This window comes from Pleurodeles waltl, chromosome 3_1 (genome assembly GCF_031143425.1).
Source record: "Pleurodeles waltl isolate 20211129_DDA chromosome 3_1, aPleWal1.hap1.20221129, whole genome shotgun sequence".
In the NCBI taxonomy this organism is placed as follows: domain Eukaryota; kingdom Metazoa; phylum Chordata; class Amphibia; order Caudata; family Salamandridae; genus Pleurodeles; species Pleurodeles waltl.
This window is the reverse complement of record NC_090440.1, coordinates 664310598-664332454: the sequence shown is the minus strand read 5'-3', so window position 1 is coordinate 664332454 and position 21857 is coordinate 664310598. Positions and strand designations below refer to the sequence as shown.

At 50.5% G+C, this 21857-nt stretch overlaps 1 protein-coding gene across 2 annotated transcripts in view; it reads left to right on the top strand.

The window, feature by feature from the left end:
- Positions 1 to 21857, top strand: part of B4GALNT4 (beta-1,4-N-acetyl-galactosaminyltransferase 4) — a 701168-nt gene that overhangs the window by 360568 nt on the left and 318743 nt on the right. For both annotated transcript variants that reach the window (XM_069223201.1, XM_069223202.1), the window contains exon 4: positions 1945 to 2040. In XM_069223201.1, the coding sequence (XP_069079302.1) occupies positions 1945 to 2040 (96 nt within the window). The remainder of the gene's footprint in view (positions 1 to 1944; positions 2041 to 21857) is intronic.

Below are 21857 nucleotides of genomic sequence, written 5' to 3'. Positions count from 1 at the left end.
CCAAAACTCAACGTGGACACATCACATTTTTTCACAGAAAACAGAGGTGTTTTTTGCAAAGTGCCTACCTGTGGATTTTGGCCTCTAGCTCAGCCGGCCCGGGGGGGGGGGGGCAGAAATGGCCTAAAATAAATTTGCCTCCTCACCCCCCCAACTCCTCCCCGGGAGCGACCCTTGCCTACGGGGTCGCTCCCCTTGCGTGACATTGGTGCAAAAAAAAAAAAATCCCCGGTGCCTAGTGGTTGCTGCCCCCTTAGGGGCAGATCGGCCTCATAAAAATAGGCCAATCTGCCCCCAAGGGGGGCAGAAATGGCCTAAATATAATTTGCCCCCTAGGGGGGCGACCCTTGCCTAAGGGGTCGCTCCCCACCTCCAAAAAAAAAAAAAAAAAAAAGAAAAAAAAAATAAAGATCCCTGGTGCCTAGTGGTTTCTGCCCCCGGGAGGGGGTGGGGGGGCAGAAAAGGCCTTCCAAAAAAATGCCCCCCTTGCCCAAGGGGTCGCTCCATTATGCCACTTTCATAAAAAAAAAATCCCTGGTGTCTAGTGGGCGTTTCAAAAGCCGGATTGCAAGCAATCCGGCTTTTGAAATGCTCAGAGAGACTTCAAAGGGAAGGAAATTCCTTTCCTTCCCTTTGAAGCCTCTCTGGGCCTCCCCCACGTGATCGAAAGAGAAATGCTTTGCATTTCTCTTTCGATCGCGCTGGAAGCTGAGCTTCCAACGCGATGGGAGGAGGCCCTCTGTGATTGTCACAGGGGGGACAGGGGGGGTTGGGGGTGGAAGAGGTAGGGCTTTCCCTTCCATACCTGCCTTGGGGGGGTGGGTGGGGAGCTCTAGCGCTCCCCCCAGTTCCCGGGTGTAGGACGAGGTGACCTCGTCCAAGGCACCCGGGAACCGGTGCCTTGGACCAGGTGACCTCGTCCAAGGCACGCAAGAGGTTAAACAGGAGTGATAAACATTCTTTTTTCATATTCAGATCATAAACATTGGTGTATACATAAAATGATTTAAACACATTATTATTTGTTTCATTAATAAATATGTCTCTTATTCCTCTATTAAAGTCGCCAATTTGGAAAATGGCGGAAGGGTTGATTTGAGGAGTTATTTTCGGGCCCCCAACACCTACGTTTTGGCACAAAAATGTAGTATATAGGTCTCATGGTTCCTGAAATATTGTGTTATCACTGCAATGTATTCGCCATTTTTAAAAATGTCATTCAGAAAAATTCGGCCCGGATCAGCAATGTCTACCCACGCTGGACAACAATTTTTTTACAGAGGTTTATCAGGGGGCTGGGATTAACACTGTAAGGACTCAGACGAGAACAAAGGATGACATGGCAGAGATACTGAGAAATCTACTGGCTCTGCTCTCAGCTGCTGTTGAGTGGTCTCTAGAGAAGAGTCATTGCTTCAAAACTTTTCAGCCCCTAGGCTGCTGTGTGCAATTCCCTCAGCACCTTGCTTTTGTCATCATATTGGTGTATATTTTGCACAACACTAACTGGAATATGTATTGGTACATTTCTAATACAAAATGCCACCAATACATTTCTAAAAGTAACCTTCTTAATAAAAGGATTTTGCCTAGGCATGAAGTAGTGCACGATTCTGATTCTTTATGGCAACCCCTTTTGCCCGTTGTGGAAAGAGTAATGGTTTTGTGAAGCTGATGCACGGATCAATGCTGGCGTGCCCTGCAGTGGCTATTTTTGTGTTTATGTGATGAACTCATGCAGCCGTTCTTATGAGGAACATAATATGCTGTGGTGGGATGATGTGCAGTACTGGCTCATAGATGTGTTGGCTTAGTGATTGAGAGGCCATGTCCCTGCACTGTATTTTTCACCTCTCTCCGTATACTCCTATGGGTCCTGGAAGTATAAACCTGTGACAGTCTTTCCTTGTTCTTTCCCTTTCTGTTGCTGGCATGGCCATGAAGCATAAGGGCTTGGTGAACCTCCATGTCTTTGAAGACTGGTGCGGTGGAGCAGTAAGGCAACTCAGGAAGAACCTCCATTTTCCACTCTACCCTCATGTGAGTATGTACAATCAAACTGCCAAAGGTGTGTACTGGAAGGCATCCTGCTAGTAGGGACTTGGGGCCAGATGTAGGAAGGCTTTTGCGACTCTCAAACGGCGAAAAACGCCGTTTGCGAGGCGCAAAAGCCCTTACGCAATGCAGAATCACATTTTGCGAGTCGGTACCGACTCGCAAAATGTGATGCCGACTCGCAAATAGGAAGGGGTGTTCCCTTCCTATTTGCGACCGCATCACGATGTAGAGTTGATTTGTGACCGCGAAAGCGGTCGCAAATCAACTCGCAGTTACCATCCACTTGAAGTGGATGGTAACTCATTCGCAAAAGGGAAGGGGTCCCCATGGGACCCCTTCCCCTTTGTGAATGCTCACAAAAATATTTTTTCAGAGCAGGCAGTGGTCAATAGGACCACTGCCTGCTCTGAAAAAAAAAGAAACAAAAAGGTTTCAGTATTTTTTCTATTTGCAGCTCGTTTTCCTTTAAGGAAAACGGGCTGCAAAGAGAAAAAAAAAAAAACTGCTTTATTTAAAATCAGTCACGGACATGGTGGTCTGCTGTCTCCAGCAGGCCACCATCCCCGTGAGTGCCTAGACTCGCTTTGGGGTCGCAAACTGCGACCCACCTCATAAATATTTATGAGGTGGGTCTTTGCGACCCCATAGCGAGTCGCAGAAGGTGTCTGAGACACCTTTCTGCATTTCCTTTTGCGAGTTGCAAATTGCGAGTCGCTGGGACTCGCAATTTGCAACTCGCAAAAGGGAACCTTCCTACATCTGGCCCTAAGATGTGACCTCGACAGACCTAAAGAAAACTTTTGTTTGTACTGCATCAGAATATCCTTGTCAGACTGTCATCTGACATTAGTATTGTGTCCTAGATAACATTTACAAAAATATCACCCTGTTGAAGGTAATAATGTGAAATTTTACACCAAGTGGGTCGATATTTTTGTGAACGATATGTAGGACACATTGTTTATGTAACATACTAATTTTGTATACAGAAAAATAGTTTGTATACTGACAAATATCTATGTTTTGTGTGTGTGTGGGAAGTCTGTTTTGCAAGGTGGTAATGCCCAAGACCCCCCTCTTTTTGGTGCCTTCTCCCTTTTATTGATAACATGGTCTTCCTATTGTTTTGGCTCTTCCCAGCCTCCATCACTTGCTTTTTACCATTTAATTTTTTGGACTGTATGACAAATTTTGTTTAAAGAACTATTGAGTAATGCAAGTACTGTCAATAATATCATACTCAAAATATCAAAAATATTGACTTTGTATACTTAAAATGGAAGTGACAAAAATATAGTTAAAAAAGATTGTGTAACAGAATATCAAGGAAAAACAGGTAAGAATATTGTTTTTCTTTTACAGCATACTGACTTTAAAGGAATTAACTTACATTCTTAAATATAAAAATGTAAATACAGCAGCTGTTAAATACTTAGGCAGGGGCAGCCCCTCCGCTGTGGCGGGGAGCATCGCCCCACTGCTGAAGGGCAGAAAATAAAATGCTAATAAAAGTACTTCATTATCTTTTCATTTTTCTGCTTAACGAGGGTGGGGCCAGCAACCCCCACGTCACCAGGGAGGAGTAGTGGTGGTGCGTTTTGAATGCGCATGTCATTTGGCCGGTTGGCGGGCCAAACTGACATGTGCACTTTGAACTCTCCACCTGAGCTAAGACTCCCACTCCCTCCCTGAGCAGCATTTTAGCCCGCTCAGACCAATCCTCGCGCTTCTGTCATGCTGTCTTACAGCATGAGAGAAGTTCTTGAATTGGGTGCGAAGGGAAGTGGAGAAGCAATAAGGCGGCACCCGGCAGCGTAACTGGCAATGGCCACCGCTGTACTTAGGCATATGGATTAGTATGAACCTGGACGAAGATTGGTGTGAAAGTTATGGGAAAATGTTTCTCTGCCTGGAAGTGCCATTCTGTAATAAGTTGCTGCTCTCTATGGCAGGTAGAATTGTGATCGCCAAGATGGTGGTTGCGCCTAGTGCCTCTATCAGTTTGTAAGCATTCCACTAACCAAGTGCTTCTTTTATCTTTCTTCATGCCACCTTTACTTCCATTGATTATCGACAGCCCAGATTTGCCTGGGGGGAGGTGGTGGGAGTAGGGGGGTGAAGGTGGCTTTGTGCACCTGATATAGAGCTATACTCTGTTTGCGCTGAGGCCCAGTTTGCATACTGTTGGCACCATCCTTCTCCTTTCCAGCCTTATGTGGGTGAGTTACATTACATGGCACCCTGTCCATTGACAACAGCGGTACGTCTCCCACCTAAAAGGCCCAGGGCTGAGGTGGACACTGTCCTCTGTACTGTCTGGACTTGGCACTGCCTCAGACGACGAGCGGCCTGACAACCCTCTATGTAATCTCACTCCCCACCATACGAAACCCTGCTTTGCCATTTACACTGGACCTTGAGGTATGTGTTGGGCTTAAACTACTACAGCTGACAACAGTGGGGCGACTGTTTCCTGGGTGCATCTTTTCACTATTCATGATATCCAGGCTGACCCGAGTAGTACTCCTTTGAACACCTTTTTGTTACACAGACTCCATGCTACTGGATGGGAATTGTTTTCAATGTTCCCTGCTCCCCCACCGGAGCTCCAGGCACTTGAACTTCTATTGGATGCCAGCTCCTCAAGGAAACTCATTACTAGGTTATACTCCTCCATGCAGCAGAAAGTGCGCCGCTTTGTATCCCGACGACTCAGGCTCGTTGGCAGCGGGACTTGGGTGTGGAGTTAACAGAGAAGCAGTGGGTACACTGTGGTACGCTAACAAGTATTTTGTCCATCAAACTATAGACTGCACATGATTCACAAGTTTGGCCACAGACTGTGGGGGTCATTCTGAACATGGCGGTTTACACCGCCGTGTTCATGCTGGCGGTCTTTCCAGTGACCGCCAGCCCCCTGGAACCCAGCTGGCCGTATAATTGACATTCTGCCGGGCTGGTGGACAGAAACATTGTTTCTGCCTGCCTGCCCAGCAGAATGCCTGGCTGGGACATTGCCGGCGGCTCCACATGGAGCCTCCGTCAATGCCTCTGTGCGGCGGGTGCAGCTGCACCCGTCGCGCAGATCACTGCCCGTAAATCGGGCAGTCACCTGCGCGACGGGGCCCTGCTCAGGGGCCCCTGCACTGCCCATGCCAAGTGCATGGGCCCCCAGGGGGGCCCCGGAGCACCCCTTCCACCAGCCGGGGGGATTTGGGCTCATTATCCGAGGGGCAGCAGCGCGGCCCTGTCAGATAATGATGCCTGTCGGAGGCAGCCTGGCGGTGGGCGAAGGCCGCCATAGGCGGCCCTCCCTGGGTTCATTATGTGGCAGTGTGGGCCACCATGCCGGATGGCGGGATTTACCGCCACCGCCGGCATGGCGGCCCACACCGCCAAGTACATAATGAGGGCCAGTATCTCTCTTCCTCTGCGTACCGTAGGATGGGCCTCTTGGAGGAGGCTAGGTCTGTGGGATGTGGGGTGCTGGATGCAAACTTCCTGCACCTGGTGTGGCGATGTCTTGGCGTGGCGACCTGATGGGACTCTATGCTGGAAATTGTGAACGCCATTACTGACTATCAAATCAATAACACCCCGTTCGTTGTTTTACTGAGGTCTGTGCAGGAGGTCCCAAAGGGCATACGACGACTCATGGCCATGCTTCTTACCCTTGCTAAGAGGCAGCTTGCCCTGCATCGGGGGTGAGGACTGGTGTCTATGTCTCGATGCTGGCTACTGGATGCTATGTACTGTCATGACCTGCTAGAGGAGTACTGGGATTCTATGCCTCCCCAAAAGAGATCCAAAGGCGTATGGGCACCACTGGTTGCCTACCTAAACACTTGTCCTGGCTCTTTGGCTTTGGATGTTATGTGCCCTTGGTAGTTGTGGTCTGCTAATGGAGGGGTCTACTGTGAGCCAGGCCCCCAGTGAAGGTCCATGGCAAGGGATAGTAAGGGACTTTTCTACTGCCAGTTCAAACAAATGAAGGTTAGAGGGACATTATAAGCTCACATTTTAAATGTACAAAACCATAGAAATTTAGCAGTTGTAGTTGGAGTAATGATAAGTAACTATAACTCATTCCCCAAGGTAAGTAACTTGTGCCCTCGACATTCACAGTTTTTTAATGAATAATTTTACAGCAAATATTGAAGTGATATTATCAGTGATGTTATAAAAGATCTCATGAGTGCTGTAATATCTGGGGTAATTAGCAGTGCATGGCGAGAGCGCAAGTTACAGTTACCTTTGGGCACGACTTATAGTTAATTTCTGTGTTTTTTTACATTTAAAATATGAGCCTAACTATAAAGTCCCTCTAACTTTTTTTTAAGTGAATTTCTATGTTTTTTATGAAATTCCATTTCCTAACGGTAACGTCCCTGTAATCTTGGGCTTTTTCTGTGAATTTCTATGTTTTTGTAACGTAAAGTGGTGTTAATTATTATATGTTAATCCAACCACTGCCGCGCATGGACTTCAGCCATGTGTGGTGGAAGTTGGCAGCAGGGCCTAGCAGGCCCTGCAGCCAACCCCCTACAACCAACTAACCCAGTGACACGCACGGACTTTGGCCCTGCACGGTGGGGGTTGGTTGCAGGGCCTGGCCTGCCGCCAACAACCTTTAACCACCCAACACAGCACCATGCATGGCCTTCAGCCATGCGTGGCGGTGATTGGCCTCAGTACCTGGCTACTCACAGCCTTGGGCCGTGCACGGTGGGGTTTGGCCGCAGAGCCTGGCATGCGGTTGGGTGGTTATAGGGGGTTGGCTGCAACCCAAAGATTTTGCTAGGAAAAAAACTTTAATGATCCATCACAAGGAATGTTTAACATTCAAAATACTAATAAGTAAACAGACACACCACCATGAGATAGGAGGACTTGAACCTTCAACCTAGTGAGTGTTAGTCCAAGAGCTTTACCAGTAGGCCACAAGTGGCTGTGCTGTACTCTGCATCAAAACATAGCTATAACATTCAAACGAAACATCTTGCCAGTGTGACACATAGAAGTCATTTTCTAGAGAGACAATTGCAATTATAATCTCTCTCTCTCTCCCTTCCATCCCTTTTTGGGATGGAAGAGCGAGACAGAAAGAAAGTGAGAAATTGAGAGAGAGAATGAATTTTAGAGGAAGTCTTTGACACAGAGAAATTGAGAGAGAGAGATTTCTAGACTTTGATGAATGCTATACTTAGAATGAAATATTTTTGGACAAATTGAAAAGAACAATGTATTTGTCAATTAAAAAGAGTGAGATCACCTTTCAGTATGTACCTTTAACATCTGAAGTTTAAAAGAAATTCAAGCAGGGAAATGACCACAGACACACCTCTACTAGAACCCTCAACCTTCATTGTGAGTGTCAAAGACCTTAACCACTACACCATAGGTTATTCCTGATTATGCAGTCTCCAGACATGTCTGACATACAACCCAAAGATTTTACTGGTAAAAGGACTTCAATGTTTCATCGAAGGAATGTTTACCATTTAAAACACTAGTAAATAAACTGATATACTGCCATGAGAAACAGTCCAAGAGCTTTACCAGTGGGCCAGAGTCGATTCTGCTATGCATCACAATTTAACTATAACATGCGTACTAAACATCTTGCTTGTATGCCACTTTGAAGTCATTCTGTGGAGAGACCATTGCTATTGTAATTGTAATGGTCTCTTAATAGAATGACTTCAAAGCGGCACACAAGCAAGATGTGTGCTGACAAGATAGTGTGGGGGTGCTGTAGGCCCACGCAGTCCTAGCCGGCTCCCCTTAGCCTGTGGGAGCAATCGTTTTCATCTCTTTGCCTGCACGGATGTTTGCGTACAGGGAAACAAATGAAAACACTGCTTTCAAAATGCAGAGCTATCCGACAGGTCCCGCTTGCTGAAAGCGGTGTTATGTTTGCTTTTGCTTAGTGGGGGCTGTCAGCTCCTACCAGGCAAAAACAAACAGCTACCTTCCAAGGGTGCACAAGAGGTGGCAGGAGTGGCAGGAGCCGGCCCTGGGGGGTGGCTGTCCCCAGGGCCATCTATGGATCCACGAGGGTGGCCACGTGCCCCCCTCTCAATTTCATTTACTATCCCCAGGGAAGGTGGCGGATCCCAGGGCCCTGGCGGTCTGCAGGACTCCCTCTATTTTTCTATGAGTATTTTGCCCCAGGGAAGTGGTGGCCCGCAGGGTGCGGGGAGCCGCATTGCCCCTCCCGCCCACATACAATTACATTTAAGCCCCGGGGCAGTGGTGGTCCCCCGGGGGGTGCAGAAAAAAAAACAGTTGAATTTGCAAATAGTAGCGATTTTGGCCATGATTGTTTTTTTTTTTTTTTTTTAATGCTTTTTAGCCCGAGGGGTTGGGGTGGGGGTGGAGGAGTAGAGTAACAGTGCCCTGCCCCCTTTACTTTTTTTCATTAATTTTGAGATTCGACTGAATCCAAGCCTCAAAGTTTTGCAGCCAGTCAGATCTCTGCATGAGTTCGGCAATATTCGCTAATTTGTTGCCACCCTAGACATACACATTTAAATTACCTTTAATTTCTCCTAAACTGCTGAATGGATTTACACCAAATAAAAAATACAAAAGCCTCGTCTGCCAACCAAAAGCTACCTTTCTGCCAAATTTGCTATAATTCCCTCCAGCAGTTTGGGCTGCAGGCGTGTATAAAGAGACAATGGGAATTAACATGGGAAACACTTTTTTTGATCCCCCCTTTTTCTCTGCCCCCGCTTGACAGATCACCCCGAAACTTTCTATGCACAACAATTTTCTTAGAAGCACTTTTTCTGGAAAATTTCAGGAAGATTCGTAAAACAGTGCTGGAGATATAGGTGAGTCAAAAAATGCTTTTTCTATGGAAAGTAGGTCCTAACTAGCACTACCTACTTGCGCCCGGCACTAGGTAATATCTACAAATAATAAAATACCATTAAAATATTTTATATAATTCTTTAGGGAAATATGAAAGAATGTGTACATATTTTTGAAAAATAAAAAACACTTAACCTTTAACTGCTTGACCCAAAAGCTCCTACCCTCCAACCCCAGCAAACACATGGGTGGTCATTACAACCCTGGCGGTCGGTGTTAAAACGGAGGTAAGACCGCCAACAGGCCGGCGGTAAAAAAATTGGAATTACGACCGTGGCGGAAACCGCCAACAAAGACAGCCACTTCAACACTCTGACCGCCACAGCGGTACAAACAAACAGCTTGGCGGTCACCGCCAACAGACAGGCGGAGGACAATGTACCGCCCACAGTATCACAACCTACCAATCCGCCACCTTTTCCCGGGTGGATTCACCGCGAACAAAAACCCGGGGGAAACAGGACTTCGAAGGGAAAACGCTCACCTCTACACACCCCACGAGGAACCAGGACGCCATGGAGCCAGAGCTTCACATTTTCCCAGCCATTATCTTCTTGCTCCTCTACCAGGAGCACGAACGCCGGCGGCGAAGACCACGGTGAGGACTGCACCTACGACACAGGGGAGGGGGGAGGATAAAAACAGGGACACACACACGCAACACCCCCACCCTCACCCACCACACAAGTACATGGTGATACATTACAGTTACACCCCTCAACCTCCCCCGGAAGAATGCAAAGACAAAAGGAAATGAGTGTAACCATTGTAATCTATTAAAATCCAGTACGCAAAAATATATATACACTATTAACAAATATATACACCAAGAATAGAAGTCCAGGTATTGCTCCATTTAAGTCCGTGGAACACTGGGCCCACGCTGCATGGTCGAGGCCCACACAAGGTACCCGAACATGAGAGAGAACACTGCAGGGGCATCAGATAGAAATAAAACAGGGACCTCAGGGGGAAGGGAAAGGGGGGCACCTCAGCCGGTTGAGTGCACAACACCAAATCCACGAGGGGGCCCCATGCCCACTGTTCAATCCTGGGGAGTGCAAAGCCACAGTCTCTCAAGTCTCACAAGTGGGTGGGTTGCCCACTGTTCAATCCTGGGGAGTGCAAAGCCACAGTCTCTCAAGTCTCACAAGTGGGTGGGTTGCCCACTGTTCAATCCTGGGGAGTGCAAAGCCACAGTCTCTCAAGTCTCACAAGTGGGTGGGTTGCCCACTGTTCAATCCTGGGGAGTGCAAAGCCACAGTCTCTCAAGTCTCTACAGTGGATGGTTTGCCCACTGTTCAATCCTGGGGAGTGCAAAGCCATAGTCTCTCAAGTCTCTACAGTGGATGGTTTGCCCACTGTTCAATCCTGGGGAGTGCAAAGCCACAGTCTCTCAAGTGGATAACAGTCTCCACTGGTTCTGGAGGGGGCTTTGTGCCCAGAGTGCTTCATCCTGCCATGGACTGAGGTAGTGGATGTGATACTCCATTGATTCTGGAGGGGGCTTTGTGCCCAGAGTGCTTCATCCTGCCAAGGACAGAGGTAGTGGAGGCCTTTCTCTACTGGTTCTGGAGGGGGATTTGTGCCTAGAGTGCTTCATCCTGCCAAGGACAGAGGTAGTGGATGTGATACTCCAGTGGTTCTGGAGGGGGCGTGGTGCCCAGAGTGCTTCATCCTGCTCGTGGCGGAGTCAGTAGCGTCAGTGCTCTTGGCGCACATGGGCCAGCGGTGCTTGTGGCGGCGGTGTCCTTTGCAGCGGTGCTTGTGGCGGCGGTGTCCTTGGCAGCGACTCAGCTGCTGGCGGTCCTGTCTGGGCCAGCGGGGCTGGTGCTGGTGGTCCTGTCTGGGCCAGCGGGGCTGGTGCTGGAGGTCCTGTCTGGGCCAGCGGGGCTGGTGCTGGCGGTCCTGTCTGGGCCTGCGGGGCTGGTGCTGGCGGTCCTGTCTGGGCCTGCGGGGCTGTTTCTGGCGGTCCTGTCTGGGCGGTCCTGTCTGGGCCTGCGGGGCTGGTGCTGGTGGTCCTGTCTGGGCCTGCGGGGCCGATGGCGGTCGCCTCCTGGGCAGCAGGGCTGGTGGCGGTCGCCTCCTGGGCAGCGGGGCTGATGGCGGTCACCTCCTGGGCAGCGGGGCTGATGGCGGTCGCCTCCTGGGCAGCGGGGCTGATGGCGGTCGCCTCCTGGGCAGCGGGGCTGATGGCGCTCGCCTCCTGGGCAGCGGGGCTGATGGCGCTCGCCTTCTGGGCAGCGGGGCTGATGGCGCTCGCCTCCTGGGCAGCGGGGCTGATGGCGGTCGCCTCCTGGGCAGCGGGGCTGATGGCGGTCGCCTCCTGGGCAGCGGGGCTGATGGCGGTCGCCTCCTGGGCAGCGGGGCTGATGGCGGTCTTCTCTGCCGTGCCGATCTTCCCAGACTTGCCGGGTTTCTTGTGCCCCTTCCCCACCTTGGAAGGTGTCGCAGCTGACTCCACACTCCCACCTGTACCCCTGGGAGCGGCTTTGGTGGCTGGTGTCTTCCCCCTCTCCCACTGGGCACTGGCCAACTTTTGATGCTTGACAGGTGGGGGACTGTCTGTGCTGTGGCTCCTTGCCACACTGGCTGCCCTGCTGCCTGGTGCACTCCAGAATCCGGTGACTACTGGCACCACTGATCCCGCCGATGTCGTGGCTGAGGTGCTAGGTTGGGACCAGGAGAGTCGGGCCCTAGGAGACTGACGTGGTGGGAGAGGTGAGGGAAAGAGGTCAAGGGTGGACAGGAAAAGTTTCTTCGGAACACAGGGATGGGTACCTGGAGGGGGTTTGGGAGTGGAAGAAGAGGTTGTGGTTGTAGGAGGTGTACGTATGGTGACTTTGGGTGAAGGTGCATGCGCTGGAGGGTGTCGTGAGGTGGATGGCTGTTGGGTGGGTGGGTGGGTGCCTGCGTTTGTGTACCTTTGGAAGTGGCGTCACAGACACACTGGGAGAGGACACAGGGGATGTGTGAATGGTAGTGGGGGTGGTGACTGCACGTGAGCGGCGTGTGGTGGTGTGTTTGCTGCTGATGGAAGTAGTGGCTGTAGATGTAGTGCATGCAGGTGTGAGTGGAGACAAGACTGGGAGGGAGGAGGGAGACGAGGAGGAGGGGGACACAGTGGAGGCAGTGGATGTTGCTTTGTCTGCATGTGTGTGATGTTTGCGTGAGTGCCTGTGGGATGTGTGGTGCTTATGTTTGCCTGAGCTTCCTTTGTGTGTTGGGGTGTGTGCATGCTGGTCTGATGGTGTGCTTGGGGTAGGCTGAGGTACAGGGGTGTGGGTCTGGGTGGAGGAAGTTGGAGGGGGGAGAGACAGGGACAATGGCTGCCATCAGTGCTGAGGCCAGAGTCTGAAAAGCTCGCTGAAGTGCTGCCTGACCAGAATGAATGCCCTCCAGGAATGCATTGGTTTGTTGCAACTGCCTCTCTACACCCTGGATGGCATTCAAAATGGTAGACTGCCCAACAGAGAGGGACCTGAGGAGGTCAATGGCCTCCTCACTGAGGGCAGCAGGGGTGACTGGGGCAGGGCCTGAGGTGTCTGGGACGAATGAGATGCCCACCCTCCTGGGTGAGAGGGCACGGGGCAAAGGCTGAGGGGCTGCTGGGATGGCGGTGCTGGAAGGGGGGGGTGGCGGCTGTACCTGTAGATGGGGGGGGCACAGATGGGCCTGCCACCACAAGGGGGCTCCCATCAGAGGACGAGTCCGTGTCACTGGTGTCAGCTCCTGTCCCCGCTTTGGAGCCCCCCTCGCCCTCCGTCCCACTGGTGAAAGCAGACTCCGTAGTGTCGCCCTCCAGGGCCATGTGGGATGCAGCTCCCTCCTGCTCCGGTGCCACTGCTCCTCCGCCTGATGGTGCTAATGCACACAAAAACAGGGAGCCCACAAAAAGGGTGGGGGAACGACAGAAGAAAGACATGTTGAGTGCATGCATTACCGCTACCGCTGGCGGACACGACAGACACAGAAGCCCCCAGCACTACGCCGCGCACTTGGGGTCCACTATGCAATCCATGGGACATGGCCTACAAGGCTATGGCCGACATCTGCACACATGGATGCCACAGGAGCCTGACTAGGTGCTGTTGGCACTGTACCCAGGTGGAGTGGGGTGCCACAGGGCCTGCCTGAAAAAGGGGACCTAACTAGCACACTCGCCCTGGCCTAGGGGAACCCACAGCCCACCTCCCCCACCCAGACACCTCCACTGCGTGCTGAATCAGCAGAAGGAGAGTGTACTCACCCCCTTGTTGCTGCTGTGATGCCCTCAAGCGCCCATCCAACTCCAACTCCGGGTACGCCACCGCCAGGATCCTGAACATCAGGGGGGTCATGGTGCGACGGGCACCCCTTCCACGTTGGGAGGCCATCCCCAGCTGGGCCTCCGCTGTCTCCTTGCACCAGCGGCGAATGTCCTCCCATCTCTTACGGCAGTGGGTGCTCCGTCTGTGATAGACCCACAGGATCCGGACTTCCTTGGCGATGGCACACCAAATATCCTTTTTCTGGTGGGCGCTGACCTACAGGAATTGTTCAGGGGAAAAAGAGAAGTTATTACCAACTGCACCGCCACAGTCATTGGCCCGCATCCCTACCCTTGCCATGTGGCACGTGCACTCACCGTCGTTTCATGCACGCCTCAATCCCCCCCCCCCCATCTTTCATCCACCCCACTCCACACAGGCATAGCCCATACAGCATGCTCCCAGTGTACTTACCTGTTTGTCTGGAGGACCGTAGAGTAGCGTGTACTGGGGGAGGACCCCATCCACAAGTTTCTCCAACTCCTCCAATGTGAAGGCAAGGGCCCTTTCCCCAGACGCACAAGCCATTGTCTCTTCCAGACTGAGGTCACAGCATTACTTGCAGTGTAGGTCCTCTCCTGTCGAAGATCAGGTATCTAGTGATTGAACAAATAGAAAATGGCAGTCACGTCCACGGTGGTGCGTACCGTCACCGCCGGCGTACATCATCATTGGCTCCTGGGACCCATAGGGTCCAATGCAGAATTGCGCCGTGGTCTTCGACCGCCTACCGCGACAGTTACCTCATATCCCCCTGTCCCACTATACAGGTCAGGCATCCGCCATTTCAGGGGCCCACATGACTTTATTTTTAACTGCGTCACACATACCTAGGCCTTGCCTCAACACTCATACATGCTAATTTCGGATTATGAATCATGCTCTGTGTAAGCTGTGTGTACGTACCTCTGAGTTGGTTGACTCTGCTCGCTGTTGTCCTTCATAGGCACCGTCCACTGGGACATGTGAGGAGATGGCGGCATCCTCCGGTGTACAGACCGCTGGTGGACCTGTCGACAATGGAGGAAAGACATGTAATCATCACCAACAGGCTTGATCGTGCCACAATCCTGGAACTGTGTGCCCAGTTGAGTCAGACCTGATGTCAGCTATCCGCCATCCCACAGGTATCCCCCCTCAAGTGCAGGTGCTGTCAGTACTCCATTTCCTTGCAAGTGGGTCTTTTCAAACAACAGTGGCCATAGCATCAGGGATGTCCCAGCCTATGTTTTCCAACGTGTTGTCCAGAGTTTTGTCTGCCGTGCTGAAACACATGCGGAGCTACATCTTTTTCCCTCAGGTGGAGGATTTACCTACAGTGAAAGGTGACTTCTATGCCCTGGGACATATCCCCAACATCATAGGTGCCATTGATGGGACACATGTGGCCTTGGACCCCCCCCCGCAGGAGTGAACAGGTGTACAGAAACCGGAAGGTTAATCATTCGATGAATGTGCAGATGGTGTGTTTGGCAGACCAGTACATCTCCCATGTCAATGCCAAATTCCCTGGCTCAGTGCATGACGCTTACATCCTGCGGAATAGCAGCAACCCTTATGTGATGGGGCAAATCCAGAGGCACCGTGTGTGGCTATTAGGTGAGCACCTGGAACCAAATCAGTGGGAATAGTTGTCTGGGTCTAGGGATATCCCTACAGGTTAGTGTGTGTCTAACAGTTGTCCCTCGCCTTTTTCAGGTGACTCTGGTTACCCCAACCTGTCATGGCTACTGACCCCAGTGAGGAATCCCAGGACAAGGGCAGAGGAACACTACAATGAGGCCCATGGGTGAACTAGGAGGATTATAGAGCGGACCTTCAGCCTCCTGAAGGCCAGGTTTCGGTGCCTCCATATGACAAGTGGTTCCCTATTCTACTCACCAAAGAAGGTGTGCCAGATCATCGTGGCCTGCTGTATGCTTCACAACTTAGCTTTGCAACGACAGGTGCCTTTTCTGCCGGAGGATGGTCCAGATGGAGGTGTTGTGGCTGCTGTGGAGCCTGTGGACAGTGAAGACGAGGACATCGACAACAGGAACTCGGTTATCCTGCAATACTTCCAGTGAGACACAGGTAAGAAGACAAACCTGCCTACTACATGTAATTTAACACTACTTCCTCTCTACTGTCTGTACTTTTCACCCAGTTTATGGTCACTGAGTTTTCACTTTCCCTTACGATTTCACAGATGTGGGTCCCACTGTGTGACATCTGCTTTGATTCCTCATGGACTAGAGCTCTGTGACATAGGTATGTTGACATTATAATTTGAAGAGCATGTTGTCACTGTAATTGCTAATACACTATTTGGAAATCACAGACCGACTCCAGATTGTTTTGTGCTTTAAGGGAGTTTTTTTTAGTGCTCAATATTGGAGGGGGTTGTAAAATGGTGAGGGGTGAAGGTGGAGGATTGTCGATGGCAGAGTCCAGTCTATTTGTTTCACAGGTGCATTGTCCAAAGGGGCATAGGAAGTGGAGCTGGGGCAGTTTGAGGATGGACAGGGTGACAAGGTGGGACAAAAGGATGACATTCAGGGCGGTCTCATTTCTTGGCGGGGGTCTTGGCATCGTTCTCTGTCTTTGTCCTGGATCTTAGGGACCGTTTGCAGGATGGTTCTCCCTCTGCAGGGGGTGGAGTGCTGGTGTGGTGGTCCTGTGGTGGTGCCTCCTGTCCACTAGCGCCAACAGAGGTGGTGGGCAGTTCATCGTCCAGGCTAGTGTCAGGGGCCCCTTGTTGTGCCACAGTGTCCCTCCTGGTGTTGAGGACTTCCTTCAGCACCCCTACGATGGTGCCCAGGGTGGAATTGATGGATCTGAGTTCCTTCCTGAACCCCAAATACTGTTCCTCCTGCAGCCGCTGGGTCTCCTGAAACTTGGCCAGTACCGTTGCCATTGTCTCCTGGGAATGGTGGTATGCTCCCATGATGTTGGAGAGGGCCTTGTGGAGAGTGGGTTCCCTGGGCCTGTCCTCCCCCTGTCGCACAGCAGCCCTCCCAGTTCCCCTGTGTTGCTGGGCCTCTGTCCCCTGAACGGTGTGCCCACTACCACTGCCCCCAGGTCCCTGTTGTTGTTGGGGTGGTGGGTTAGCCTGGGTTCCCTCTAGTGGTGGACACACTGCTGATTGACGTGTCCTGGGGACAGAGGTATGGACCTGCCGGGTGGGTGCTGTGCTGGTGTTTCCAGAGGGGGGAAGCTCTGTGGTGGCCTGTGACTGTGTGAGGGGAACCGACTATCCTGAGGTCCCAGATGGGCCGGGCTGGTCATCTAGATCCAGTTGGACAGAACTGATGTCATCACTGTGGGCCTCTTCTGTGGTGTGGACATGTCTGGACCCTCCTGTGCGGTGACGTTGGGTAGGGGTCCTGCAGGGGTGTAAAAGCATGATTATTGCATCTGTATGTGCCATGGTGTGCAATGGGTGGTTGACCGTGTACCCCAGTGCTTGCATTCCTGTGTGGGACCTTGTGTGATGATGGTTTAGGGGGGTGTGTGGGTATGTGCAGTGACCATGCATTGGTGATGTGTGTCCATGCTTTGGTGTTGCATGCAGGGCTTGGTGTTGGGATGTGTGGTTTGTGATATTGGGACATTTGTGAGGAGTAGGAGTGATGGGGGTGAGGGTGGGGGTATGTGATAGCATGCAGGTAGGGTGGGGGATATGGTAGTTAAAGATTAGACTTACCAGAGTCCATTCCTTCAGCTACTCCTGCGAGGCCCTCAGGATGCAGTATAACCAAGACCTGCTCCTACCATGTTGTTAGTTGTGGGGGAGAAGGTGGGGGTCCGCCGCCAGTCCTCTGTACCGCAAGGTGGTGTCTGGAGACCACGGAACGCACCTTCCCCCGTAGGTCGTTCCACCTCTTCCTGATGTCATCCCTATTTCTTGGGTGCTGTCCCACTGCGTTGACCCTGTCCACTATTCTTCGCCATAGCTCCATCTTCCTAGCTATGGAGGTGTGCTGCACCTGTGATCCTAATAGCTGTGGCTCTACCCGGATGATTTCCTCCACCATGACCCTGAGCTCCTCCTCAGAGAACCTGGGTGTCTCTGCCGTGCCATTGGGTGGTGTGGGTGATGGGTGGGGTGTGTAGTGATATGTCGGGTGATATTTCGTGGTGTGTTGTGTGGGGTGCGTGGATGTTATGTGGGTGATGGTGTTGTGTGCCTGTGGATGCTTGTTTGTAGATTGTAGTGTCCTTCTGTGTGCTTCGTTCTCAATTTTTGGTCGTAGGGATTTGTGGGTGTGTGTTTTATATTGTATTGGATGTGTGGGAGTGGTGTGTGTGTGTGAATCAGGTGTGTGTATTTGCAATTGTCCAATGTGGCTGTGTTTTGTAAATGTGTGTGTATTTTGAACGAGGCGGTGTGTACCGCCAATAGAATACCGCGGTTGAAAGACCGCCGTGTGGATTCGTGGGTCGTGATAGTGTGGATGTATTCCTGTTGGCGTGATGGTGGAGGTTTTGTTTTCGTCAGTTTATCACTGACCTTTGGTGTGGCGGATTTGTGTGGGTGTCTGGATTTTGGCGGATTCTGGGCTGTGGGTCATAATGACCGTGGCGGAATGCCGTGGCGGTGTGTTGGCGGTCTTCTGCATGGCGGTAAGCGGCTTTTACCGCCAATGTTGTAATGACCCCCATGGTGTTGCACCGTTTTTGGATTATTTGGGGTAGTTCATACTTAGGCCTCCATAACCTTTTGTCCACAAAAAGTATCCCTGCCAAATTTGTGTGCTTTTCCCCAACATGCTGGGGATTCTAAATGTGTCCAGGGTTTGTGGATTCCCTTAGAGGATATTGAGAAAATAGACAAAATATAGCTAAAAATTGCATCTACAAATGGTTTGCTGCACTAAGTCACCATCTTCCCAGCTCTCAGGAACTTGCAGAGCTGAATCAAAAAAACACATTTTTTTTACTACAGTTTTGGCATTTTTCAAAGAGGTCCTGTTTTTGTGCTTTCAACCTGCTTCGAGTTTCTGGTGGAAACCAGTGGGAAACTCATGGGTGATACAGGAAAGCCATATATTTCTGATAATTAGACAACATTCTGAATTCAGCAAGGGGTCATATGTGTAGGCCTCTCCAGGTTTTTCTCAAGAAACAAACTGTTGAAATAAAGAAATATTGAAAATGAGTAGAAAAAAACCATTTGTGACAATGTTTCCATCTGTAATGTTTTGTCACAATGGCCGATTTATAAAAGTAGGATACCATTACATTCGGTAGACCCTTTTTGTTGCAGGGATATGTATAGGGTTTGTAGGATCTCCAAGAGGTACTCAGAGCCAACAACTGAGCTGCACCATACAATGGTTTTTCATTGCGCTCAGAATATAGATCAATTCATATGGTGAAATATGTAGAGTGTGTAAACCTCTGCATTTCTAAAAGGAGCCCAAGATATGGAGTTTAGAAGCAGTGGTTATTTGTACATCTTTAAATTTGTGGGTACCTGTACGAGCATATGATTTAGAGGGTATTTTTTAAGATGTCTTCTTTCTTACACACTGGCTTACATTTGGAAGGCACAAATTCAGCAGAATCCAATTGGTAATAATAAATATTCTACTATACTATGCTCCCACATGTCGTCTTATAAAAATGGTACCTCACTTGTGTGGGTAGGCCTAGTTCCTGTGATAGAAAATGGCCCTAAATGTAGCATGGGCGCATAACATTTTTCCACTCAAAACTGCCCCCTTTTTTTCCAAAGCTGGTAGCTGTGGGTCCTAGCTTAGCTGGCTCCAAGGGAAACCTAGCAAACATGTACATTTCTGAAAAATAGACACTTGAGGGAATCCAGGATGGGCTGACATGCATGGCACTCACCAGGTTGTTTCACCCAGAATCACCTGCAAAGATCAAACTTTGACTAAAAAAACACATTTTTTCTCAAATTTCTGTGACCGAAAGTTCTGGTATCTGTGGGGAGCCACAAACTTCTTTACTCCCAGCATTTCCCTTGGTCTTCCCATAATAATAGTACTTGGCTTGCATAGGTAGGCTTAGTGCCTGAGGCAGGAAACGGCCTCAAACGCAACATGAATTCATCACTTTTTTCCACTCAAAACTGGCCTTTTTTTTGCAAAGTAGGTAGCTGTAAATTTTGGGCCCTAACTCAATTGACACCTAGGGAAACCTAGCACACTGGCACACGTTTAAAAACTAGACACCTGGGGGAATCTTCAGTGGGATAACTTGTGTAGCTCTCATCTGGTTGTGTTATCCAGAATCCCTTGCCAACCTTAACTTTTACCAAACAACACAATTTCCTCATATTTCTGTGATGGAAAGTTCTTGAATCTGCGGGGAGCCACAAACGTCCTTTCACCCACCAGTCCCCTAAGTCTTCCAGTAAAACTGGTACTTCACTTGTGTGGGTAGGCCTAGTGCCGCTATAGGAAACAGTCCAAAAGGCAACATGGATACATCACATTTTCCACTGAAAAATGATCCTTTTCTTCCAGTGTGGGTAGCAGTACTGTTTAATCCCTAGCTTAGGCAGCACTGAGGGAAACCTAGCAAACCTGCACATTTGTTGAAAACCAGGCAACTAGGGGAGTCCAGGGTGGTGTGTCTTGCATAGATCCCACAAGGTTTTTTTTACAAGCAATGTCATGTGAACCTCAAACATTTCTGTGATGGAATTTAATTTCCCTGGTGTCTACTAGGCTTTCTGCCCCCCAAACCTGGGGGACAAACTGGGGGCAATACCCCTTTCTGCTCCCTCAGAGTGTGGGGGGGGGGCAGGAAGACTGTTGCCCCACTTACTAGGTGTGGGGGCATGGCCATGCCCATGCTGGGTAGTCCTACCCCTATATTGTTTATAAAAAAAAAAAAATCCCTGATGTCTAAAGGGCTTTCTGAAATCCTGGGGTGCAGAAAGACTGTCGCCCCATTTACTTGGGGGTGGGGACATGGCCATGCTGTGTGGCCCCTATCCCTAAATTGAAAAAAAAAAAAAAATCCCTGGCGTCTAGTGAGCTTTCTGTCGACTGGGAGAAAATCAAGTGTAATTACCCCCTAGGGGTAGGGAGGGCAGAAAGGCTGTTGCCCCACTTAGTTGGGGTGGGGGCATGGTCAACCCCATGCTGGACAGCTCCCACCCCTATATTGTTTTTTTATTTTAAAAAAACATCCCTGGTGCCTAGTGCACTTCCTGTTCCCCTACCCCAGAGGGGGGGCAGATTGGGTGACAATTACCTTCATCTTCCTCCAGGTTGGCAGTAAGACTGAAATATTTAGTTGCCACGGGGGACCCTTCCCCTATCCCTGATGGCTAGTGGGTGGATGCCTGTTTTGGGATCACTTTCCAGTGGTGATCCCCAATCAGGGATCCACTGGGCAGCTCTCCCAAAGGAGTTAGTGCTTGGGAGCTGAGATATGCCCCTGAGCATTGATTCAGTGAGTTACCTTCACTTTTACTGCAATGAAGTTAGCACGCCCTGTGCACTGAACGTCACTGCAGTAAAAAAAAAAAAAAACACTTGGGCTGCTCAGGAATCTCTTCCTGAGCAGCCAGAGTATAAAATAAAAAAGGACTCCCTCTAGTGCAGAGCACTAGATGGGCCTTTAAAACCTCCCGGTGTTGGCCAATGGCCATCACCCTCCTTGGGAAGGTAGAGTGGCCGTTGGTTATTGGCTGACTGCTGCACTTAAGAGGTTAAAATTAGGATGTGTGGCCAAAATGGAGGCAGTGTTGGATGCTTGCTAAGAAGCTCCGCAACGGGCCCGCTCATCATCCTGATTTCAATGCGGCTGTGCCCTCTGCTGTGGTCACTGCCCGACCACCGAGGGCCCGCCACATTCTGCAAGGTGCTATTCCCAGCCTCAATTGCACGAATTTCAAAGGAGACCGTGAGCGGGAGGCTTTGATCGAGTAAGGCCTCTGGTAGAGCCTGGGGAAAGCACCAAAGTGTCTGGGACACCGACATGCAGAGTTCCAACGCACTGGTGGGTGTGACGAGGCCCGGCTACTGAGTCGCTCTCCACTGACCTGGAGCACAATATTCGCCATTACTAATCGAACATTTAAAAGGCCCCACTGGGCATGAGAACTCATTTGTGAGGCCTCTAGCGCAGCACTTTGGCGGCTTTGGGCTGAGGTATGGCATTGCATCCACTCCACCTACCTTCTGCTGTGGATGGTGCGGGGACCTCACACCAGGGAAGACCATGCCCCCCTTCTCTTTCTCTCATAGTGCTTGCCTCCTACACCCTGAAGCACTGAGCTGCCCTACAAGGCAGCCACCCCTGAGTACCTGTGACTGCTGCTGAAGATAAGCTGCCTATTTCCCAGCTTGGGCCTTTGGAAGTGGCCCACCCATGTGAAGGACTGCCCTGCACTTGAGGCCTGCCCTGATGTGCTGTAAATGAAATAATAGGTGGCACCAATTGATGGAGGGAAACACCTGGGCAGCGTATATTTGAATCATCACCGCTCTTACTCCACCTGCCTCATAGATGAGCCTCATGGGGATTGGTGATCCGCTAACTTACCTCAAGCACCTATTACACCATAGTACCATAATAAGTGCTCTTCCTAAACGTATTTGCATGTCACTGGGAGTGGGATGACACCACGACCTGCTGGCCCACCTTGAG